We start from the raw sequence: 21,085 nt of genomic DNA, 5'->3' as shown, positions 1-21,085 counted from the left end.
AAATTATTTTCAGTTTTTGTTTACTTTAATCCAATCATATGTGGATTATTTACTATTCCTTAAACATAACTTACTTCTATTTCCTCAGCTAAATTCTAAACAGCAAATGTATTTTTAAATTTGGAAACATTTTCTCAGCTAAATTCTAAAATATCAAGTTATAATCCATCTTTTCAAATTTGATTTTAGTGAGTCAACTGGATGGGTAAATTTCTAACATAAGATAACAGTGTTCTTTTTCTACAAAATTTCCCTCAAGAGACTTGTATTCGTAGTACTAATATAAATAATTAGTAGTTCTCAAAATGCAAAATAGAATTCAATGTTAGTAACCCCTACTCTACAAATTACTAAAAACTAACCATTCCTATGCTCCCTACTCTTATTTAAACCAATAGAGTTCACCTTAATTTTAATTATGTAAAACAGTTCATCAATCTTATGGCACAAAGAGTCATCTGCTCCACATTTTAAAGATATATATGATAAGAAACGCAGAAAACAAACTCATCCTCCAATTATCCAGCACAACCTAAAGTTATAAAATATGGGCTAACACCAAGGCTGTGTTTAAGTCCTAAAAAAACAAAACAAAACAGCAACAACAAACTCTCAGTTATTCAATACATGCTAATTAAATGTTGCAAGTACTTCTCAACCATCTACAATGGTGATTTCAGCCATTTTCCAAGGAGTGGTGTTCATTTGAAGCAAATAATGTAAATCATTTAACTATATAAGTAATAAATACTATGAAAATTTAATTCCTTAGTTATTTGGGAGGGAGGAAATATGAAATGTGTACTTAGTCACAGATCAAGTAAGACTTCTCCCTTCCTGTTTAATATTGAGCTCTTATATATTATTTTCCCAATAGTTTTTTTCACCTTACTTTATTGGCATTCTTACTGTAAACACTTTAATGTTTCTTGCAAGTAGACAGGTATAAATAAACAAAAATGCATTCACAGACCTATCTTTTCTCATATTTATGAACAACAACTCTTTGCCCCTTATGCTATTTGTCTTTAAGTGACTTACGTTAGTGTTCGAATGCACTTTGCTGAATCTCTGATATCCCACACCTTAATATAAGATGTTGACACTGTGAAGACCAAACTGGTATAATTACAGTATTTCACAGATACGACATTGTTGGGATGACCCCCTAGTGACATTATTTCCTGCCCAGTCACCAGATTCCATACTTTACAAGTACGATCTAAAAACAAACAAAAAAAGAGGAGATACTGTCAATATGAACTAAATTAGACTCTCTTAACAATAACAATTTCTCTTCTATGAGAAAAAAAAAATGAGATAAGGAAACAGTAATTATTCCATTAACCTGAAGCAGGCATCCTAACTCCATCCTTGGCACTTTGCAGCAGATTCAAGGGCAAAGTACGTGTAAAGGATTGGATGAAAGCTAGGGATGTCCTGTGTATACATTATGCGGTATTAAAAAAATAATTACACAAAATTTTGAATTAGACATGTGAAAAGAGTCTTGCTCCAAATTGCCCCTGAATTTTAAACAGCCATCCTAAATCAGCCTTTTCAAAATCCACTCTTAGCAGCTTACAACACTCCATACTCATAAATACACACGTTTCTTTTCCAGGAGTCACTGATTGATGGATTTTACCTTCGACTCAAAAACATAATCACAGAACTATTCTATTTTGTTTTTCTAATATGCTGAATATGTAGTTATCCTGGAGGAATCAATTTAACTTGAATCATGAGAAAATTATATTTTTACAGAGCAAATATTTTTTAATGGGGGAACTGTTTGCCATTATTCACAATGCATTAAGTTCTAGCTAGACTCTTATATTTCCCTCATAGACAATGAGCAAAAATGTTTGCTGATTAAACTGATTCTTGGAACATCCCTAAATGCTAAAAACCTTTAACTAGCTCCCCAAATTCCTATACATCCTTCCTTCTCATCCTCCGAGTCTCGTTGCCCATTGTCATATATATTCCACTTTTCAACTCAATTGGATTTAGTTTCCAAATTCATTTTTTTTTAAGGATTAGTTTTATTCATTTATTTCCTCTTGGAAGAGGTACTGGGGATTGAACCCAGGACTTCGTGTATGATGAGCATGTGCCCTACCACTTGAGCTATACACCTCCCCCCACCAAATCCACTTCTACCAGCACGTCTCTGCTTATGCTCTTCTCTGACCTTGGTTGCCAGTCTTTATCTGTCAATATCAACAATCTTGTAAGGCTCATCCTAAACACCTCCTTATCAAAGCCTTCCTTATTTTTTACAACTTGGCATAATCTCTCCCTTTTCTGAAACCCCAAAACTCTTAGTCTATAACTTTTCAAATCATTTATAGCTTATTTTTCAGTTGTCTGCCATTATACCAAAGGGGCTAAGAGTGCAGGTTTGGAGACAAGTAGACCTAGGTTTCCAATCCTGGCTCTTCCACTTTCTAGCTAAGTTTATCTAGGGAAATTATTTAATTTCTTGAATCTTCAGTTTCTCCATCTGTAAGATGAGGATGCAATATGTACGTCATTCAGGTTGTTGTGAGAATTAAGTGAGATATAATTTGCATACTGGCCAGTACAGTCCCTGACATACAGTAACTGCTCAAGAGATGGTGGCCGCTACCCATCTTATTCTCTTTATCACACTGCACGTTGCAATAGCCTTACATAGATTTTTGCGCAGCCTGCATTGCTAAGCTCAGGGCTTTGCATACATTAGATGCTCAACTACCGAGGAGAGATGTATCCCCTCGCCATTCTACCCACATAGCATCAACAGAAGTTTTACTTTCTTACCAACCATGCAATGATTTTATATTTTATGTAATTCAGGAACTGAACTAGATTATCTCTCAGATTCTTATGAGTCTTAAGCAGTTTGACATTTTTTTCAACACCCGTTCAACATAATCATTTTTTAAAAGATCTGTTAAATATCCACATGACACAACAACTAGCACCTTTTGATCCAGTGAAGAGAAGATCATCAGTAGCATCCACACAGAGCACAGCTTTTGTGTGCCCTTCAGCTCTGTGCACACACTGAAGGGGGGACGTTCTGATTCCTTTTGAAGCGGGAAATGGGTTGATTATGCCCCTGAGGTGGGGGGGAGAAAACAAAGCTTTACTTCAGTAGCTATATCATAAAACTACTTTTTATTTTTTTTCTCTGACTTTAAGAAGTCTTTCCAAGTAGTCAGTAGTAATAAAATCCAGATTGCTCCCTTGTCTCTTTTTTTAAGCAAAGGGACACAGTGTGAAATAGTAAAAGCAGGGATGGTGTGCACCAACTAATCAGGTATCAGCTAGCAGGTGCATTCTGCAAAAAGCAACGCCAATGCTGCATCTGGATTTTTTTTATTAATAATTTCACCTCTTGGAAATTTAATGAAGTAATATTGGGAGCTGTTCAAGTAAAGTGAATTCTGACAGGTAAGAAAGTATAAATGATGGTTAACTGGAAGGTGTGACTTCCTGTCAGGCTGACGTATAATTCTATGTCAAAAAAGACATTCTGGAGAAAGTATAACACATACCACCTAAAATACAAAGAAAGCAAATTTTAAACCAATTTGAAGAAATATAAGAATATTTGCATAGACAGAAATTCTAAAGGGAGAATGGCTCAAAAATAGCAAAAACTTTAAAAACTCTCAACAGTCTCAAAGAAAAAATTTTTTTAAAGAGTAAAGTTTTAAAAGAACAGTGAGGCTCTTTAGGGAGCTTTCTCACAAATTTAGTATTTCTGAAGTTTCTGCTTTATGCCATTGGACTATGAACTATGGAAATATAAAGTTTATCAAAACACTGCCCCTATCCTAAAGGAATTTAAGATATGATCTGAATTGAAATAGCTGTCTGAGGAAGACTAACGGTGAGTGTGAATTAAGACATGATAAATATATAAGTTGAATGTAACTTTGCTCAGAGCAGGAAGAAAAATTATGCTGAAATATGACCATTATCTAAGACAGATGGCATCATATTATGGCAGATACAGGGATAAAACAAAGCTGTCTGTTTCCATCTTCTTGATGAATGAGAACAACCTTCACGATGCAAGGGGCAGAAATAATTAAGAAGAAATGTAAGCCCAAGGTAAGTCAGAACTGATAATGAAGACTCATTCAATGAATTCAAGTATTTCTGTTTTTGAATCATTATATCACAGTGTTTTGAAGGTATACACCATTGTGGAGGCAAAGTCATTGTTGGTACAGTAAGAGGATCAATAAAGGAGATAAAACACATAGACCCGATTTTCTAGAAAGAAGAAAAATAGTGGATTTCAGAGATTACAGATGGGTAAATCTTGTTGAGTCTCACAGAAGAAAACATTAAATAATTATAAACACTAAAATGCTCATCTGTAAGAGGTAACATGAATTCACTAATCTCATGGGAGAAGTTCTTTGTAGAATTAATAGGGAGCATATTAGAGGAATGTCATATTCATAGTATATGTTGACTCCAAAAAGGTCCATACAAAAAGCTTTTCAAATGACATCCTTGAAGACAAGGTGAGTAAGTAAAAAACTATTGTAGTAAGTAAGGTAGTTCCAACAGTGGCTGAAGAATCACACCTAAAGAGTCAATGTTCCTGTCAGTCTGGAAAGAGGTCTTCAATATCCAGTCAATCTTTCCTCAGAAACAAAGATAGATATGGCATGTTGATTAAATTGATACATTAAAGAGATGTACTGCCTAGAAAAATTACAAACAAAATTCATTAAGTATATACTTAACACTAAAATATTCACTGGAAAAAATTTAAACATGAAATTTAAGTTGAAGATAGAAGAGAATGCTCCTATTAGGGAAGGGGCTTAACTCGATTTTACAAGCTAAAGAAATCTGTTTATTGATATGAGATCAGTGGATTAACAATTTTTGATTCCTCTACCAACGTTTTCAATGACTTGAGCAATAGAAGTAAATATTTCAGAAGAAAGCAAGAGAGTTACTATATTCTGCTGAGGCCACATCCATCTGGAGTGAGGTTGAACTCTGGATGCCACATTCTAAGAAGAACTCTGAAAAATGGGAGATTTCTGTGGAAGCAGAAAGAAGGATCCTAGACTATATCATATTAGGAACAGATAACTCTAAAACTATTGAGATGATAAGAGAACCTTCATTCGAGAGAGCATACAAAAGCACAGTTAAATGGCTGAATAAATCTTTGTAAAAGATCTGTCACATACCCACAAAAAGATGTGCTGGATTAATATTGTAGCTCAAGAGGGCTGATGAAAGACCAATGAACAGAATTTTAAAGGAGGTAAATTTAGGCTCAGGATTTTTAAAAATCCTTTATTTTTAAGGTTTAGTTATAATGATTTCAAAAAACAAAGGGAGTTCCTCATTACTAGAAACAATACCAGGAACTGTTATCATATGGATATGTAATTACAAAATCCAAAGTAGTATTTACATACATGCATCAATTTGAGATTTTTGAAATTAATACTCAGTAACTTGTTGGTAATCTAAGAATTTAACCAGAACTGAAATGGGAGCAAAACCTCCTCAAAAGTCTGAATCTGCCATTTTGAAATCCTAACTGATGTGGGGTTTAAAAGCTATGAACTGAAGCCATCAAATTATAACTATTGCTTCAAATGTTGAAAAGTTATAATCTAATACACAGGCAATTGCTACTTACTTTGAAAACAGAATATATATGTATGTATGTATGTATATTCCAAGAAGCTGATTATAAAGAAAAAAAAAAATCCATGTTAACAGCTTAAGAGTTGCATGATCTGCATTTAATGACACAAATCATCGTAAGGGAAAAAAAAAAAACTAAACGGTACCCTCAGTTATATAATACTATGTCTCCAAAAACTTTCCTTCATTCAGATTACTTTCTTTTTCCTAAGAATCTATTAAGTGTTTCCTTCATGACATAATGTCCAACACAATTCTGTCATGCCAAAGGTTGTAATATTATAAAAGTAAATATTTGCCTCCAGTGACATGTACAGCACAGCCTTAGAGACCAGGATGTCTCTTTTTCATTCTTACATGTTTTATTTTTTGAGACCTTTGAAGAAAAAGAATTTCAACACTAAATAGAGCATTTTATTCATTAGATACTGAAAAATACTCATATATTCAGAATATTAGGGTTAATATTTTATAAAGATTACCTTACACCAAAGATAATAGAAAAAAATACAGAAATTGGAAATATACATCTATGGTATTTCTTTTCTATTAAAATTAATCTATTCACATTCTGAAATATATAAATCAAGTTTAAAATAGTTTAAGTTAAGGTTAAATATTGCAAACTTATACAACAGATCTGATCTGAAGGAAAAAAAAATGCTTATTTTTGTTCCATGCAAAACCAGTAAAGCCTTGGAATGCTGTGAATAAGATTAATTTCCTCTCCCTTCCCCTGCCTACCTTCTGGAGGATCTACTGGTGATCAGGAAAATGGCCATAAAACATGGGGAGAAAGTGCAAAGAGAAAGGAGACAAAATGATTAGTGGAAAGAGGAAATGATAGAAAGAAAAAGAAATTAAGAGTCCAAAAAATTCCATAACATGAAAAAAAAAAGCAACATTGTTATTTCTAAAATAGCATTTACTAGTTAAAAAATTTATTATTTTTTAAAAACTCTTTTTCTTTCTATATTTTAGGTACCATAGTATCCTTTTTCCCCTAGCGTACCTTTTTTCATCACAAAGCCTGCCATAAACTTCTCATTTAAAATCGATACACCAATATAAAAATCTTCTTCACCTCCCACACTTTGAGGGGGCAATATTCATTGAGGAAATCAATTTTCATTGAACTTAACTTCTTTTAAAGAAAATTTTTTAGATTACAGACAGAAAACAAATAGCACAAGTTTTTATGCCATTATACAAAAAAGCCTGCCACTACCTTGTCTGAGAGTTAAGGTCACAAAAATATATTTTTTATATATATTAAAATTAATGGTTAAAAATATTAGTGCATTGACATTTACCAGTTATGAATGCAACAAAAATGAGACTTGCTTAAAGTTTCTAGGAAGGCATTTTAGGTCATCAATGAAAGGCCAGAAAGTAGGAAAGATAGAAAGTACCTGTGTACCTCCGACAGAGAAGAGTCACTCTCATCAGACCTACAGTGAAAGAGTCAGAATTATGAGGAAAAGGAATGCAGATGTTAACAGGTAGACACTGAGGCTGAACTGATTCAATAGTATGAATAATAGAAACACAGCACACATTTCCTTTAACGGGCCCTGCTTTCCTGTTTGCACTGGATATCAGCAAATTCAACATACTCCTCAATGAGGTAAAATATTTTGTTCTTATGTTTTCTACCAAGATTTAGGGGGGAAAACTTTCTATTACTGATCCATGGAACCTATCTATCCTCACTTTCTAAAACGTAGGCCCTGAAGAGGTACAACATCAGGTAAATGAAATCCATCACTTCAAGACACTATTTAATTTGATGAGTACTAGAAAATTTCCCCCATTTCAATAGCCATGAATGAATTTCATTCCTCTTGATAATTACTGTAGAGTCTCATGTGAAAGTTACACAAATATATTATATGTTTGTGTGGGGAGCGAATGACTCAAAATTTAATAACTTGATTTAACTCATCTCAAAAACATGCAGGTCTTCTGCCTAGCCAGTCCCTCAGTAACAGTGGGAGGTTCTGGTGGGATTTTAGAAATCGGTGAGCCGTTCCTGTCAGCCTGACCCTGAAAGCTCCAGGACTGACAATAAGTCCGGTTATTCTGATACTAAATATTTAGCGTGTAGTATCATACAGTAGGCTTGGGAAGGATGAGAACAGAGTGAGTGCTGGCATGTCATGTCATCAGAAACACTGTGTGGGGCCTCACTTCTAGCAGGTGAAATATGCTAGTCTCAAAAAGGAGCCCAAAGGAAGTGATTCAAAAGGTAGGTGAGTGTTTGGGGTAGTCAGTTATTCTAAGTTTTAATTTATAGAGACGGCAATGGAGTCAAATGATTGGTAGCTTGTAAACTATTTCAGTAAAAAAAACATGGAACTATGATTCGACTGTCAAGATTATCAAAAGACTGACGGAAAATTTTATGACTGCAAATACAAGGTAGACAAAATTTAGTAATTCTTCACATCACTAGTGAAAATGGACTCCCTAAAGACATTCCTAATGTTCCACTCTTCTCAATTAAATGAAAGGTATGATTTAACAATGTTCAAGAGTCTTGATATTTGCTTTAATTTTTTTTAAATCACCTAACTAGATCATTTTAAAGGACATATCATCTACTGATTAAACTATATTAAAATCTAATCAAGAATTTTACCCATAAATTAAGTAGATTAAAGATTATTTCAAAATACTGTTGTATCTCTCTAAATCTACAGAGCCATTTAGCATGATCTAAACATGCCAGACAGATCTTAAACAGTATTCTGTAAAGTTCAAAATCGTTGATATATATAGGAAGATCATAGCATAGAAAACAAATTGGTGTGGCAGACTGGATATCAGGTACATACATCCACAATGTTATAATTTAAAATCAAAGCAGACAAAGTCAGAGTTATTAAATACTTTACAGCAACACCGTTAGTATGAAATTCTTGCAAGAGAGATTCTGGCTCAATGTGCGAATATTTTTTCACTTCAAATTTGATGAAAATTTTGTATTTTCCTTACCCCTCCTACTTTTCTTCCCCAACAGCCCACCCTGAGTTCTACCCCCTCCACCCATAAAGGTACTCTTTTTTTTTCAAGAACACAATGACTCAAGTTTTGTGGTGGATTTGTACAACAACCAAATGGTAACAACATGTTACACACATGTGGTATGGTCTTTGTAAGCTGTCATATCCACCAAAGGTACAATAGTTTGCGTCTTTTCAATGCAGGCTATCTAGATTAGAGGCTTTTATGGGCTCAGTGAAGATGGAGAATCCCAAGAAATTTGAACTTCAAGTGATCTCAAAGATTATTTCAATTCTAATTTACTTGCAAAAGGAAAAGGCAAGGCAAGTGCTGAAGTAGAGCGATGCAAATCTACAGCAGGGAATAATGTTCAGCAGGAAAATAAATTTGTCTAATTTTGTGTATGTGGTTCATTTCCCATTGGAAAAACACATAAAATAATGGCAAGAGTTCACAAGTCAGACTCCATCTCCCACGCAGAGAGAAAGTTAAATGTTTTCTACAGATTGTACTGAAAGGCTAAGGAATATTATAATCCATAGCTGGGACTCTTTTACATAATGACTTACTTATCCTGCTGAACTGATGTGTGTCCCTGAGAAACAGTGAGACGATTAAAAACATTCAGCTCATTACGGGGCCGGCTCGGTGGGGAAGACGGAGGTGAAAGGCTAGCCTCTGAGGCTCCAGAATCTGAGCTACAAGGAAAAGAAAAGTTAAATAGGCGGCTTTAATTGGCTTTAATTTGTTAGAAATGTTATAAGAAACATGCTTTGAAAACAAAAGCTTTTCATTAGAGAATTCCTTCCTTCCTTCCTTCCTTCCTTCCTTCCTTCCTTCCTTCCTTCCTTCCTTCCTTCCTTCCTTTCTTCCTTTTTCATAAGATAAAATGCACTTTGAACAATTTAATTAGAATTTTTTCCCACTGGACTGTGTTACACTGGCCACGAGATGGCACTAAAGAAAAAGTCCTGTCTGCTGAAATCTGAACTCAGTATGAATAAAGCAAGGCAAATTTAAAATTACACAGCTTTACAGTTGAGACCAAGATGCTCCCTTTACAGATGAGGAAACAGACCCTGAGAGATTAAGAGGGATTTGCTTATTCAACTGATTAATTCATTTATTTTAAAATTACTTATTTGCTCCATCCTCTACCTCCTAATTATTCTTGAGATACTTTATTCAGTAGAAACAGGTAAATTACATCTTTAAATACAGCAAGCAAGGCTGATTAGAAGAATTTCCATGACATTCAAGTCAGCTAAAACCAGTGGTCAAAGTAGAGAGTGTGCGTGATGGTACAGGGTTGGGGGATGGTATAAGACCGTCCACTTGGGTACAGAAAACACCCAAAAACTTCTTTTTATATTTATTTTATGTTGAAGAAACTGGCTTTGCCAATGTTTGAATAGAGACTGCCATTGATACTCTCACTCAAGACCATGTCAGAGACCGACCTGCCATGTGCAGCTTGTTAGGTGACCTGAGGGAAATGTGAGTGTGCTGCAGGGGAGAAAGGTGCAGTGGCTCTAACCCATCCATAACTTTCTGCGTGTTGTGGTGTTGCAGTTTACAAATGCCCAGGTAAGTGGACCATATTATGTACTATTAGGCAAACTAACCCTCACAAAACATACACATAGCTTTTAAAAGATTTCAACAACAAAAAAATTAAGGATAATACCAATTTAAATGTGAAAGAACAGCAAGAAAATAGCACAACTCACACATCTTCTAACATTAGATTTTTTTTCAACCACTTTAAAGAGGTGAAATCAATGTCTGTTTTATCAGGTAACAGTCAAAATTAATTTCAAATTTTTCTAGAAGACTATTTGAATTATAGTTTTAATAAACCTCTCCTCAAAGGTATATTAACCCTACAATGATATACACAAATAATTGAAAAATAAATCAGGGTACATGATCGGGAACAGTTACTGGATTTTATTTACAGGTTATGTGTGTGGCCAAGAAAATTAGAAGACCGTAAGCCAACAGCTGATTTGATTGTCTTAAGTCAAATCAGTCACAATCCCAGAGTCAGCCTAAATATGGAAAATGATTCTACTGTTGTCCTTCAGCATGTCAGTGCCGCTGATATTTTATACAATCTAACAGATAAAAAAGCATTAGCAACTTACTGCTTTTGCTCCTTGGTCTTTGGTTTTTCTGCTTTCTCATACGCCTTTCTCCTCGCTACGGGGGAAGGCTCTGGTAGTTTTTTTTCTGACAGAGATGACTGTCTGGAACTAAGAGAGAAGATTCTGTAATCATCTAATTTTAAATACATACGTATCACTTTGGCAGTTCAACCTAAATTTTTAATAGATTAACTAGAACTTGAAAAAGGTTACTTGGGAATAAAAGATAGAACAAGGAAAGGAAAATATTACACGAGTTATTTTTAATTAATGGGAGCTTGACAACTGTACATTTAATTTTTAGATTGGCAATCTTACCAAAAATATATAAGCCTATTATCTTTGAACATAAACATTAGTGCTATACTGCCAAATTGCTGAAACGAATTTTTAAATTTTAAACGTGTATAAGTTTGATTAAAATTGCTTTAGTTGAAGAAAAATTGTCTTTACAATCTTGCAAGAACAAAGATACTAGAATATCTGAATATGAGAAACAATGAAACTTAATTAATTATTATTTACAGAGTTACAAAAGAATACTACAGGTAATCACAAAAAATGTTTTACTTAACTAGTATTTAAGTATTCGTTAGCTATATAATTCGTTAGCTATATAAATTTTGGTAATAAAAATATTCTTGTTTTATTATAAATTTCAAATGTTGAATAATGGCTATGTAATTAACAACTTCAGACTACGATTTTTGTGTATAGTGGTAATGAATTTTAATTGAAAAAAATGAAATTTTGCTATCCTTGGCTAGTTATACGAATAAGGCAAGAAACACTAAAGAATTAGAATGCAGGATCCTCAGAATGGGCTTACAATGATTCCTACTTGAAAGTGAAAACTAAATGTAATTAAACTTCATGTGCCTGATTTTTCTAATCAGAGGAAATCACATTTTAGAAGGTCTGCATCATTTAAATCATAAGGCCTACCTAGGTAAATTATTTTATTTTATGCAATAAAAGTCATGAAGTAATGGGTTATAAGAGTTATTGCACCAGCACATGACCAGCTCTTAAATTTGTACAGAATTACACAAGCATCTTAATTGATGAAAACTTGAAAATAACTTATGAGAAGAGACAGTATCTGAAAGATATTTTCTACAACCTGTCATGAATGGTAACATTTTTAAAAAGAAAAAGGCAAAAAGAAGGTATTACCTGAATTCTGGATTCCAGGTCATAGATTTAGTCTTGAAGTTCCAAAAGTTTCTATTCATCTGACAGACTAAATGCTGAACACATGGGAGTTCCTAAAATCTGTTCTCAGTTCTACATCACTACCTTCACCAAAAGCATTTCTTCTACTGTTATCTTATCAAAAAAGCACTGAAGCCATAAGCTATACTGGTTAGCAATCTTTATCAGCAAATTCAATAGTTAATCACATAGGCCACTTCAAGCACAAGCAAGAAAGTTCTGTCATCATCAAAATTAATTTTGGAACTAAACATAGCAGATGGGCTTACTGAATGGAAGACAATGAAAATACCTTCATAAGATGAAGAAAGTTATGGGAAACAGATACTCAGGTTAGGGGCGGGGAGTTTGTTATAGTTTACTATTTGCAGAGTCATCTAGTGTGTGTCCCTTTTTTTGGCACTGTTTCTCAATGCAGTCATGTGTTCATCCAATAAATTATTTGCTAGATCAGATGTGAGGGTTAGTTTGATAAAAGTCATTAAAAATCTTTACTACTGAATGACGGATGTAGTTTTAATACAACAAAGCACACACACGTATATACACACTGGCCTGTGTAGGAAAATCTTTCTTCTCAAGATAATAATGAACAATTTCTAAGTTAAATCTGTTTTGAATAGAATGTTTCTTATTAAGATTATCTTAGATGGGAAATGTTCCCTCCTTCAACTCTTTAATAATATAATAACAATACTTTGTGTATACACTCATCCCAGATGTGCAATGTCTTCAAGGCAAAGAATTAGGAAAATTCAAAATGTATTAGGTATATATATCTGATATCTGTATTTCTCTTTAAAAGTGTCAGCAAAAGTCTACTAACCTGACCAGGCTCTTAGAACGAGGATATACCATAATTTGGAGTAAACTAAAGAGTCTTTAAGGTTCTGTTTGATATAATGATTTTATAACCTAAATTTGTTTCTAAATAAATTTTGCCTGTAATTCACATCTCAGCCTTTATAAAAATGATAATCTTTATGAAAGAACCTAAAACTTAGAAATAGGACAAAGCAATTTCAACAAAGAACATCTCATTTAAATTATTTTGAATGTTCAAAAAATTAGGGGACAAGACACCTAGCAGAAATTACTTTGAAAACTAGAGACCTTATTTACATAATTTTTAAAAAAATAGAAATTAGCAACATGCATATTTCAAAAAAAAAAAGAAAGAAAGAAAAGCCAAAAGAAAGGAAGTTAGTGTAGCTGGGCCAGACTTACATGCTGCCTATCTTAGAAGGGAAGCCAGATGGGGGAGGGAGCTCTTTTTCCCTAGCAGAAGTACTGGTCTCAGTATGCATTCCAATCTCTTGCCCTTCTGCAACAGGTGTAAGAGGGCCAGGCAAGGAGGCATCTCCTGCACTAGTGTCTGAAGCTAGTTCACTGCTATCTGCATACAGCAATTCCATTTGAGTGGTGGTTCTCCTTCGAGCCTAGTCAGAGAATGGAAGGAAAAGCAATCAGGTGCAAACGTTCGCAGAGAAGATGATTAGGGAATAGAGATTTGATATTAGTTTGAAATAGGTAAAAACATTTAGCGTGTCTTTTCCTAGCAAGTGTGTCAAACATAGCATGTAAGATAGTGACAAGCCAGAGCTACAGCCAGATAAGACTTTTAGGGGCCATAATAATAGCCAACATTTGTATTATACTCATTGGATGCCAGAAATTGTTCTAAACACTTTATTATATTAGCATATACTATCGTTATCCCAATTTACAAATGAGGAAACTGAGGCACACAGAAGCTAAAAGTCCAAAGTCACACAGCTAGTAAGTGGCAAAGCCAGAGTCAAAACCAGGCAATTTGCCTCCAACGTAACTATGCCGTCCTGACACTAGTGGCCAGCTCCCTCAATGTCTCATTAAAAAAAGAAAGAAAGAAAGAAAGAAATTAAACCAAAAGATAATTGCAGGGACTTTCAACTAAGTTTTGATTTTTCCCAAGCTTAGATGATTTATTTAATATAAATTTTATTTTAATATCAATTTTTATATTTGTATTTCCATTTTTATGACACTGCCCCCTGATGTCTTAACTGGATGTTTAATCTGCCTGCTGGATATCCAACACCAGCCCATCCTAGCTTTTGGCAGCATGGTGAGGCAGGTGAAGGTTAATTTTCCCTAGAATCTAAATTCACCGTAAGCATTCCCTTCCATACTCCTAAAAAAACAAGGGACTACCTTGTTAATGCTTAGAGTTGGTTGTTATCACTAACGTATTAACAGACAATCACGGTGTTTACCAGATTATAAACCTTTAGAGTGCAGACATCCTGTTGTATTCAACTTTACATCCCCTGCATTTAATACAGTGCTGGTACATATCTGTTGAACATATACAGCCAACTTCGTCTGTTCAATAAGTGAAAAATGAATGATTTGAGATCCTTTTAGGCATCTTTGCAGTTCAAAAGGAGTGGCAGAGAGCACAAGAAAACTTTTGGAAAGAAAAAGCCCTTTAGGCCAGCTTTTTATCCTGTCAATTCTCTCTACTGCCAATGGAATCATTTTCTTGGGGATTCCTAACCACAGTGGTTTTCTCCAGGAGATGGCCTTTTGCCACCCCTTCACATCTCTCCCTGGCATCCTACGAGGACATGAATGACGAGGCTTTCACAGCGCCTGAAACACAAAGTCACCTTAAGAGATTCTCTCCTCCACTTAAGACTGGATCCAAACTACACTAGAATGTTTTCTCTGAGTCTGGGTAACTTCTGCTTAGTCACTTAGAATAACAAAACGCAAACCACATGTTACCAAGCCGGTAGCTCCAGGACTGCACATAAAGCCTGTCGATGTGCTTTGACTGGCAAGCCCAGTATTTTAAAGATAAAGAAACTCTCCATTAAAATCCACATTTGAGGCTTCTCTCGAAAAAACTGAGAATCTGGCAGCCTTAGGCCCATACTCCATCACGGCAAAAATAAGCAATAGCGGAGTGGTGTTTTAGGCAGGGCATGTCCTCTGCAGGTAATCAGACCCACCCCTACTAATTAGCTTACATCCAGCCTGGTTACTCACTTGCATTACGTGGCCAGCCACTGTGGGCCTCAAATCCATCCTGCCCATTAGCACAGGACAGTTCTTTCAGGTCCTGATCCCATCCATGCATTCAACAAATATTTACTAAGCACTGCAAAACTCCTTTGTTTTCAACATCTTAAAATGGCTATAATTCATCTAGTAGCAAATGCTACCAACACTCAATCTGAAATATATCATGTGTGTCTTACACATTTAACAGTATGTATTTCTCATATTTTTTTACACTTCACAAATATCCATTATAGCCTCAGTTTTTAAAACAAAATAATGATTAAGAGTTGGCTTATTCAAACCACCTTTGGATACAATTAAAATAAATAAGGAACACTTAGGAACATATTAGAAATTCATCCACACACACACACACACAAAAATATTAGAATGTTAAAATTTCAAAAATCTCCTGTCCGTCTAAATTATTTTTAAGGACTGCTCTCCATAATCATATCTTATCTAATGGAAAAAGTGCAAGAATACAGTAAATCACAAGTTCCATAAAGGAGAAACTGTTCAATATAAATTGTTTTTAAAAGGGGACTATAATCAAGCACTAACTTTCTCACACATGAAACCTTTGGTGAAAGCATGCCTACCTGCTAACCTATGAAGCGTCAACCCTGAGCCCTCTGTTCTAATAGGAATAATAGAGAACAGTAGTAAAAACGTCTACCTGGTGTTTTCAATTCTCCTTACCTTGCTTTTAGGCTTCACTTCACCACAAAGCTTCATAAGGTCTGAAGACAGTGAGCTATGTGGAAATAATTAACCACAAGATTAAAAGGGAACTTCTTATAGAAAACTGTATGTCCTCTCTCAGCATAAACACAGGAAAAAAATTTACATGCTTATGGAAAACACAGAATGACGATACCCAAAATCAAAACAACCGAATTAAAAGAATTCATTTTCCTTCCTTACGTATCCGATTATTTTTAACGTTTTTGAAGTTTAAGCATTACACAGTTTGGTTTCCGTATGATTGTTTCTAGTGCTCTTCACTTAGTCATAAACTCCAAAATTCTTTGTCTTATGGTAACTGATGCAACAAGATAAAAGTATTAAAATATTACAGACATGAGTCAAATCTACTAAGTTTCTGAAGACTCTCTTACCCGCCTTCTGATCCTGGGCTGTGTAAAGGAACATCGTCATCAGTGCTGTCCTCTACATTTTCTATAAAAAAGTCCAAAACGTGTGTATTACCCACATGTCACAATTTGAATGATGACTGTAATTCCTATGCTATAATAAACATCAGCCTAAGATCTCAATATGGGCACTTTGGTTTTGGAATATAGAAATCAAAACAGAAATGCAAAAAAATATTTCTAAGAAACTCCTTTGATTGTATGTCCTATGATGAGAAAAAAAAACAACAACAAATACATTCAAAATAGAAAAGCCATGAGTTTGAATGATAAAACATAGAAAACAGTGTTCATGGGATCCTGTATTTGAGATATAATGAGATCACGTATTTATCAGAGTATGTATAATTGTATATATATTTTTTCAGAGTATGTATTTATCCCATGTCATCCATTCATCCCACATTTGAAAAACCAGAGGAACACAGAGTAAAAGACTAAAGTAAATGCTACTTGAGCTCCCTCTAATGTACTGAGTCAACTTTTAAAACTACGTAAGTGTAAACATACTTGGTATGCATACTTTATCAGTATTCCATTTCACTTAAATATTTTCCCTTATCTTTATTTTTGTTTTCAAGTAGAGAGAGAGAGTACGTGTGTGTATGAAGATATTCAGAAGTCACACAACAGCATGCGGCTCACTCACACGTACATAAAAGACAAAAACCATAGGTTTGCATGCAACAGTTTTGTAAATAAATACAAACAAACCACTGCTATTTCAGAACAACAGCAGCACACTAATAAAAAAGAGAGGGAAAAGCAAACATACGAAACTAGTAGGAAGTCAGTAAATAGAACAGCCACTGAAAGTGAACTATTTAAAGTGTCAAAGAGCCCCCAACACAGGTACAAGTGTTCAAAACTTACACATTTTATTATAAAGTCATTTCACAAAACCAAAGATAATATTATCAGTAATTTATGTATTAATGAAAAATATATAGGATTCATCTCCCTTCAACTTCTGGATTGTGCTCATGAGTCAACTAAACCAAAGATAATATTATCAGTAATTTATGTGTTAATGAAAAATATATAGGATTCATCTCCCTTCAACTTCTGGATTGTGCTCATGAGTCAACTAATTCCTTTCTTCTTCACTGTTCAGCAGACACTTGGATGGAAAGTCAGTAATACCTGAGAGCGCTCTCTAAAATGGAGCCCTTCTAGGACCCACACAGAGGGAGTTTACTGTCTGAAATGAGAAACATGGTCTTGAAGGCCATATGTACCTCAAAGCCCACACCTGAAAGCTTTGGACGTGCTTCACAGACAGGAAATTGAGTGCTAAGGTGACAGAATCAGTCAACAACATAGAAAATGTCAAGATGACAAACACAGCCCTTATTTTCCCATGTATAAAAGCAGACCAAGACTGACCAGTAATTTTCTTGCAGGGAGTGATGAAACCGGTTAGTATGTTAAACATCATGTGAGTGCTTAGTAAAAACTACTGAACTCCTGCATATCACATACACCTTATTTAGAGATAATTATGGTCTGAAGTAAACAACCTCGCCAGAGGATGGAGACCTTCACCCCAACGTTCACCACATCAGACCCCTCTTAGGGACTGAGCTTGGTCTGCAGCACAATGGTCATCTGGGCAGCAGGACATGCCATCACCTCCTTGCTCTACTCTCAACTCTAAGAACATAATTCCAGCCCAACCCCAGTTTCTTTTTCTCATCACTGTAGCATTAAAGCTAAAGGCAGAGACTTAAAATTCCTTAACACCTTAAACTTCATCCATATCAATTTAAAGTTGCATGATTTCACTTCACTAGACGTTAACCAGTTATTTCTTTAAAGTCTTTTTTATTAAAAGTTTTATATATATATATATTTTAAGTAGTGTATGGAAAAGAGTGAACACAAAAGCCCAGCGCTACTATCCTTAGAAAGGCCTGCTTGCAAGGTCGGACTTCATCAGGCATCTGGCAACTTGCTCTCAGAGTGTCCCTAGTCACCAGTTAACTAATGAGGGAAGTTCGTTCTACCTAGAATGTTAGTGCAAACAGTATGTCCTATGCTGAACTCCAGCATTATTTCTAATGTCTAGAATTCTGGTATGTTCTAAACAGAGGATACCTGTGTGACCAGTCCCCAGTAAAAACCGCAGGTGCTGAGTGTCTAACGGACTTTCCTGGGCATAAAAAACGCACACACGTTGCTGCGTTTTGTTCCAGGGGAAGCATGCACTCTGTGGGATCTCTCATGGGAGGGAGAGAACAAAAGGCAGCCTGGACACGGATTCCTCCCAACTCCATCTGCATCTTTTTCTGCTACAATCCTGTTGTGAAGCCTTCCCTGCATTGCTCTCATGAATCTTCACCATGAATACAACTATCTGCTGAACCCCACGAGTCTTCTAGCATTTCTCCAAAGACAGGGAAAGGTCCTAGGAACATTAACGTAGGTAGGGAAAAAAGAAGGGGAAAATAAGAATGTTCTTTAAAGGCTGCAACGACACAAGCCTATTAGGCACGAGGTACAGTCCCGGCTCCCCCTCTAGCCTTATGTTCCATCAACCTATACCATAACCTTGTTGCTCCAGGGCACCAACCTGCTTGAAGAGCTCATGCCAATAATACTGTGGCTAAATGTCCATGCTTTAACTTACTCACTGCACAGAGTGACTCTTTTCTGCACCCCCTTCCACCTTGTCTCTTGCCTCGCTAATTTTTTTTTCTTCCTTTATGTTTCAGCTCAAATTTTACCCTGTCCAGAAAGCCTTCACCAGCTCCTCCATTCTTGTTGGGTAAGCCCACTTTGTACTCCTATAACTCCCTGTACAAATTTCAGTCTCTGCCCTCACTGAAATGTATCACAATCTGTTCATGGTCCATCACCCTCAGCAAGGCATCAAGTCCATGACTGCAAGATTTTGTGTCTCATTTATCTTTCAATTTCAGCACCTAGTCCAATACTCGAGATAAATTGGAACTAAGTAAGTATTTTTTTAAAGCAATGTGTATATGACTGTGTAGCTTCCATGGATTTACATCCGTGTTTTTCTCCTTCCATGCTCTTTCTTTCAGGCACTTTGGGCTAGATCATGGCCCCAATCCTTAGGGAAAATTTCCGTCATGAGTCACAGGTTATATCAACTAAATGCATCTCCTCTCTCTGCTTCTGACCCTTCTTTAAGCTACAGATGTTTGAAAGTTGTTTGAAGGCTGTGAAAAGTAACAACATTCATCAAAGAGCAGTTTAATATTTTTCTGCACAAAAGGTCATCAAAGAGGGAATAGCATTTTTCTTCCAAGTTAAAAGAGATAATGGAGCCACTGAGATGAAGAAGAATAAAGAGAAGGTGGAGGAGAAAGGTGAGGAGCAGAACAAGAACAAGGAGGAACAGGAGCAGAAACATGCTTGAGAACACATGGAATGGCAAAAACTCTGGTTACGATCCAGGAACATGGGCAGTCTAACATGGTTCCTTAATACAAGCACAGTTTCACTTTCCACCTGTCCTTGTTATATCTGGAGCAGGTTCAAAGGAGTAGCCTGTCCATATCTATATTACAGAGCTGATCTCAAGGAAATACTATTTTGAGATTAACACACAGTGTAAACATGTAAAAAAAAAATCAAATAGCTCATATATTTTATTTGTGTAACATCTTATTTAACATAAATTTATTTTAAATAAATTCAGATTCATAGATTATGTTTAATGACCTAGAAAGGTAATTACATTTAATCTTTCAGCTCATTCCTCTCCTTCAAGTATAAGTATTTAGAAAACTTTTGACAGTTATGTAATTTGAAAAAAAAAGAAAAAGTTAAGATCAGATTTTGAAATAATTTTAATTAAATAAAAATTGCTCCAAAATAATCATTCAGAAAAATCACAAGTAATAAAATTACCCTGATACTCTTGGACCTCCATGAATATAAATCACCAGGAGGAGCATAGATATTACTCAGGGTGGCTGTAGTTCACATGAATATTGCAGTGGCAAGAGAAAAAAACTGAAAATCTCAATATTCAATGAAATCTGAAGCTCCTTCTGACCTGCAAATACCATGTTATGATTATAAATATTGTTTCAATCTATTCATATAAAATCCTTTGGATAGTTTTATAAACTCAATCTGTAATATATGCACTTAATTTTATAAAACTTAAGAACAGCTAAAGATCTAGCAAATATATGCCAGAGACAAATATATACCAAAGATAAATATTAAAGTTGTTTATGAGGGTAAAATAATAGATACAAGTCAACAGATATATTTAAAAATTAAAAAGGAGTATATGTTCCACTTTTTTCCCTATAAGAAAAGAAAGAATGGCTTATGAAACTGGAGCCAAAACTGGAGTTCAAATAATAAAACAGAAAATTAACTAAACATACTTATTTAAATATCTAAGAATTTAAAACTCAGGAAATGTGTAACAGAGACAAAAGACTTAGTATGTTTGTGGTCACAGGTACATTTCAAAAAAGATCATGCAGAAACCAGCTGGCTGCCAATAAAAATGTTTAAAATAAGATGTACCACAATTAGTGTACATGAACAATTAGTAATTCATGCAGCTGTAGGGTACACAGAAAGCTAAACATACTTACCTAACGGTACGCTATCTAGATCTGTGTAAATAACAGCAAAAAGGAAACAAAAAGCAATACTCCAATCAAAACAGATCCAATGTTAAAAACTCCCACATTAAACAAGATTATGTACCATTTATAAGATATGTGGAATAGATGCCATAGCAAACGCTTATAAATTTATTTTTAAGGAAGTTAGATATGCAGAGTAAAGGAATGAAATTGGTTAATACTTTAAACAATTTAAATAACCAATTCA

The 21,085-nt window shown here is 34.9% G+C and overlaps 1 protein-coding gene across 17 annotated transcripts in view; it reads right to left on the bottom strand.

Annotated features, from left to right (window-relative positions):
• The window catches only part of KIF21A (kinesin family member 21A), a 139,572-nt gene that overhangs the window by 11,625 nt on the left and 106,862 nt on the right, over positions 1-21,085 (bottom strand). For 2 of the 17 annotated variants that reach the window (XM_074375027.1, XM_074375031.1), the window contains 10 exons: positions 20,845-20,865; positions 16,223-16,283; positions 15,804-15,858; positions 13,281-13,492; positions 10,839-10,946; positions 9,261-9,389; positions 7,098-7,136; positions 6,430-6,444; positions 2,973-3,109; positions 1,042-1,222 (listed from right to left, as the gene is read on the bottom strand). In XM_074375027.1, coding sequence (XP_074231128.1) covers positions 1,042-1,222; positions 2,973-3,109; positions 6,430-6,444; positions 7,098-7,136; positions 9,261-9,389; positions 10,839-10,946; positions 13,281-13,492; positions 15,804-15,858; positions 16,223-16,283; positions 20,845-20,865 — 958 coding nt within the window. The remainder of the gene's footprint in view (positions 1-1,041; positions 1,223-2,972; positions 3,110-6,429; positions 6,445-7,097; positions 7,137-9,260; positions 9,390-10,838; positions 10,947-13,280; positions 13,493-15,803; positions 15,859-16,222; positions 16,284-20,844; positions 20,866-21,085) is intronic. The other 15 variants (XM_074375028.1, XM_074375032.1, XM_074375030.1 and 12 more) reach the window with 12 other exon arrangements.

The sequence above is a fragment of the Camelus bactrianus genome, chromosome 12 (genome assembly GCF_048773025.1).
Source record: "Camelus bactrianus isolate YW-2024 breed Bactrian camel chromosome 12, ASM4877302v1, whole genome shotgun sequence".
Classification (NCBI taxonomy): Eukaryota; Metazoa; Chordata; class Mammalia; order Artiodactyla; family Camelidae; genus Camelus; species Camelus bactrianus.
Note: the sequence above shows the minus strand (reverse complement) of the source record. Positions and strands in the feature narration are given on the sequence as shown.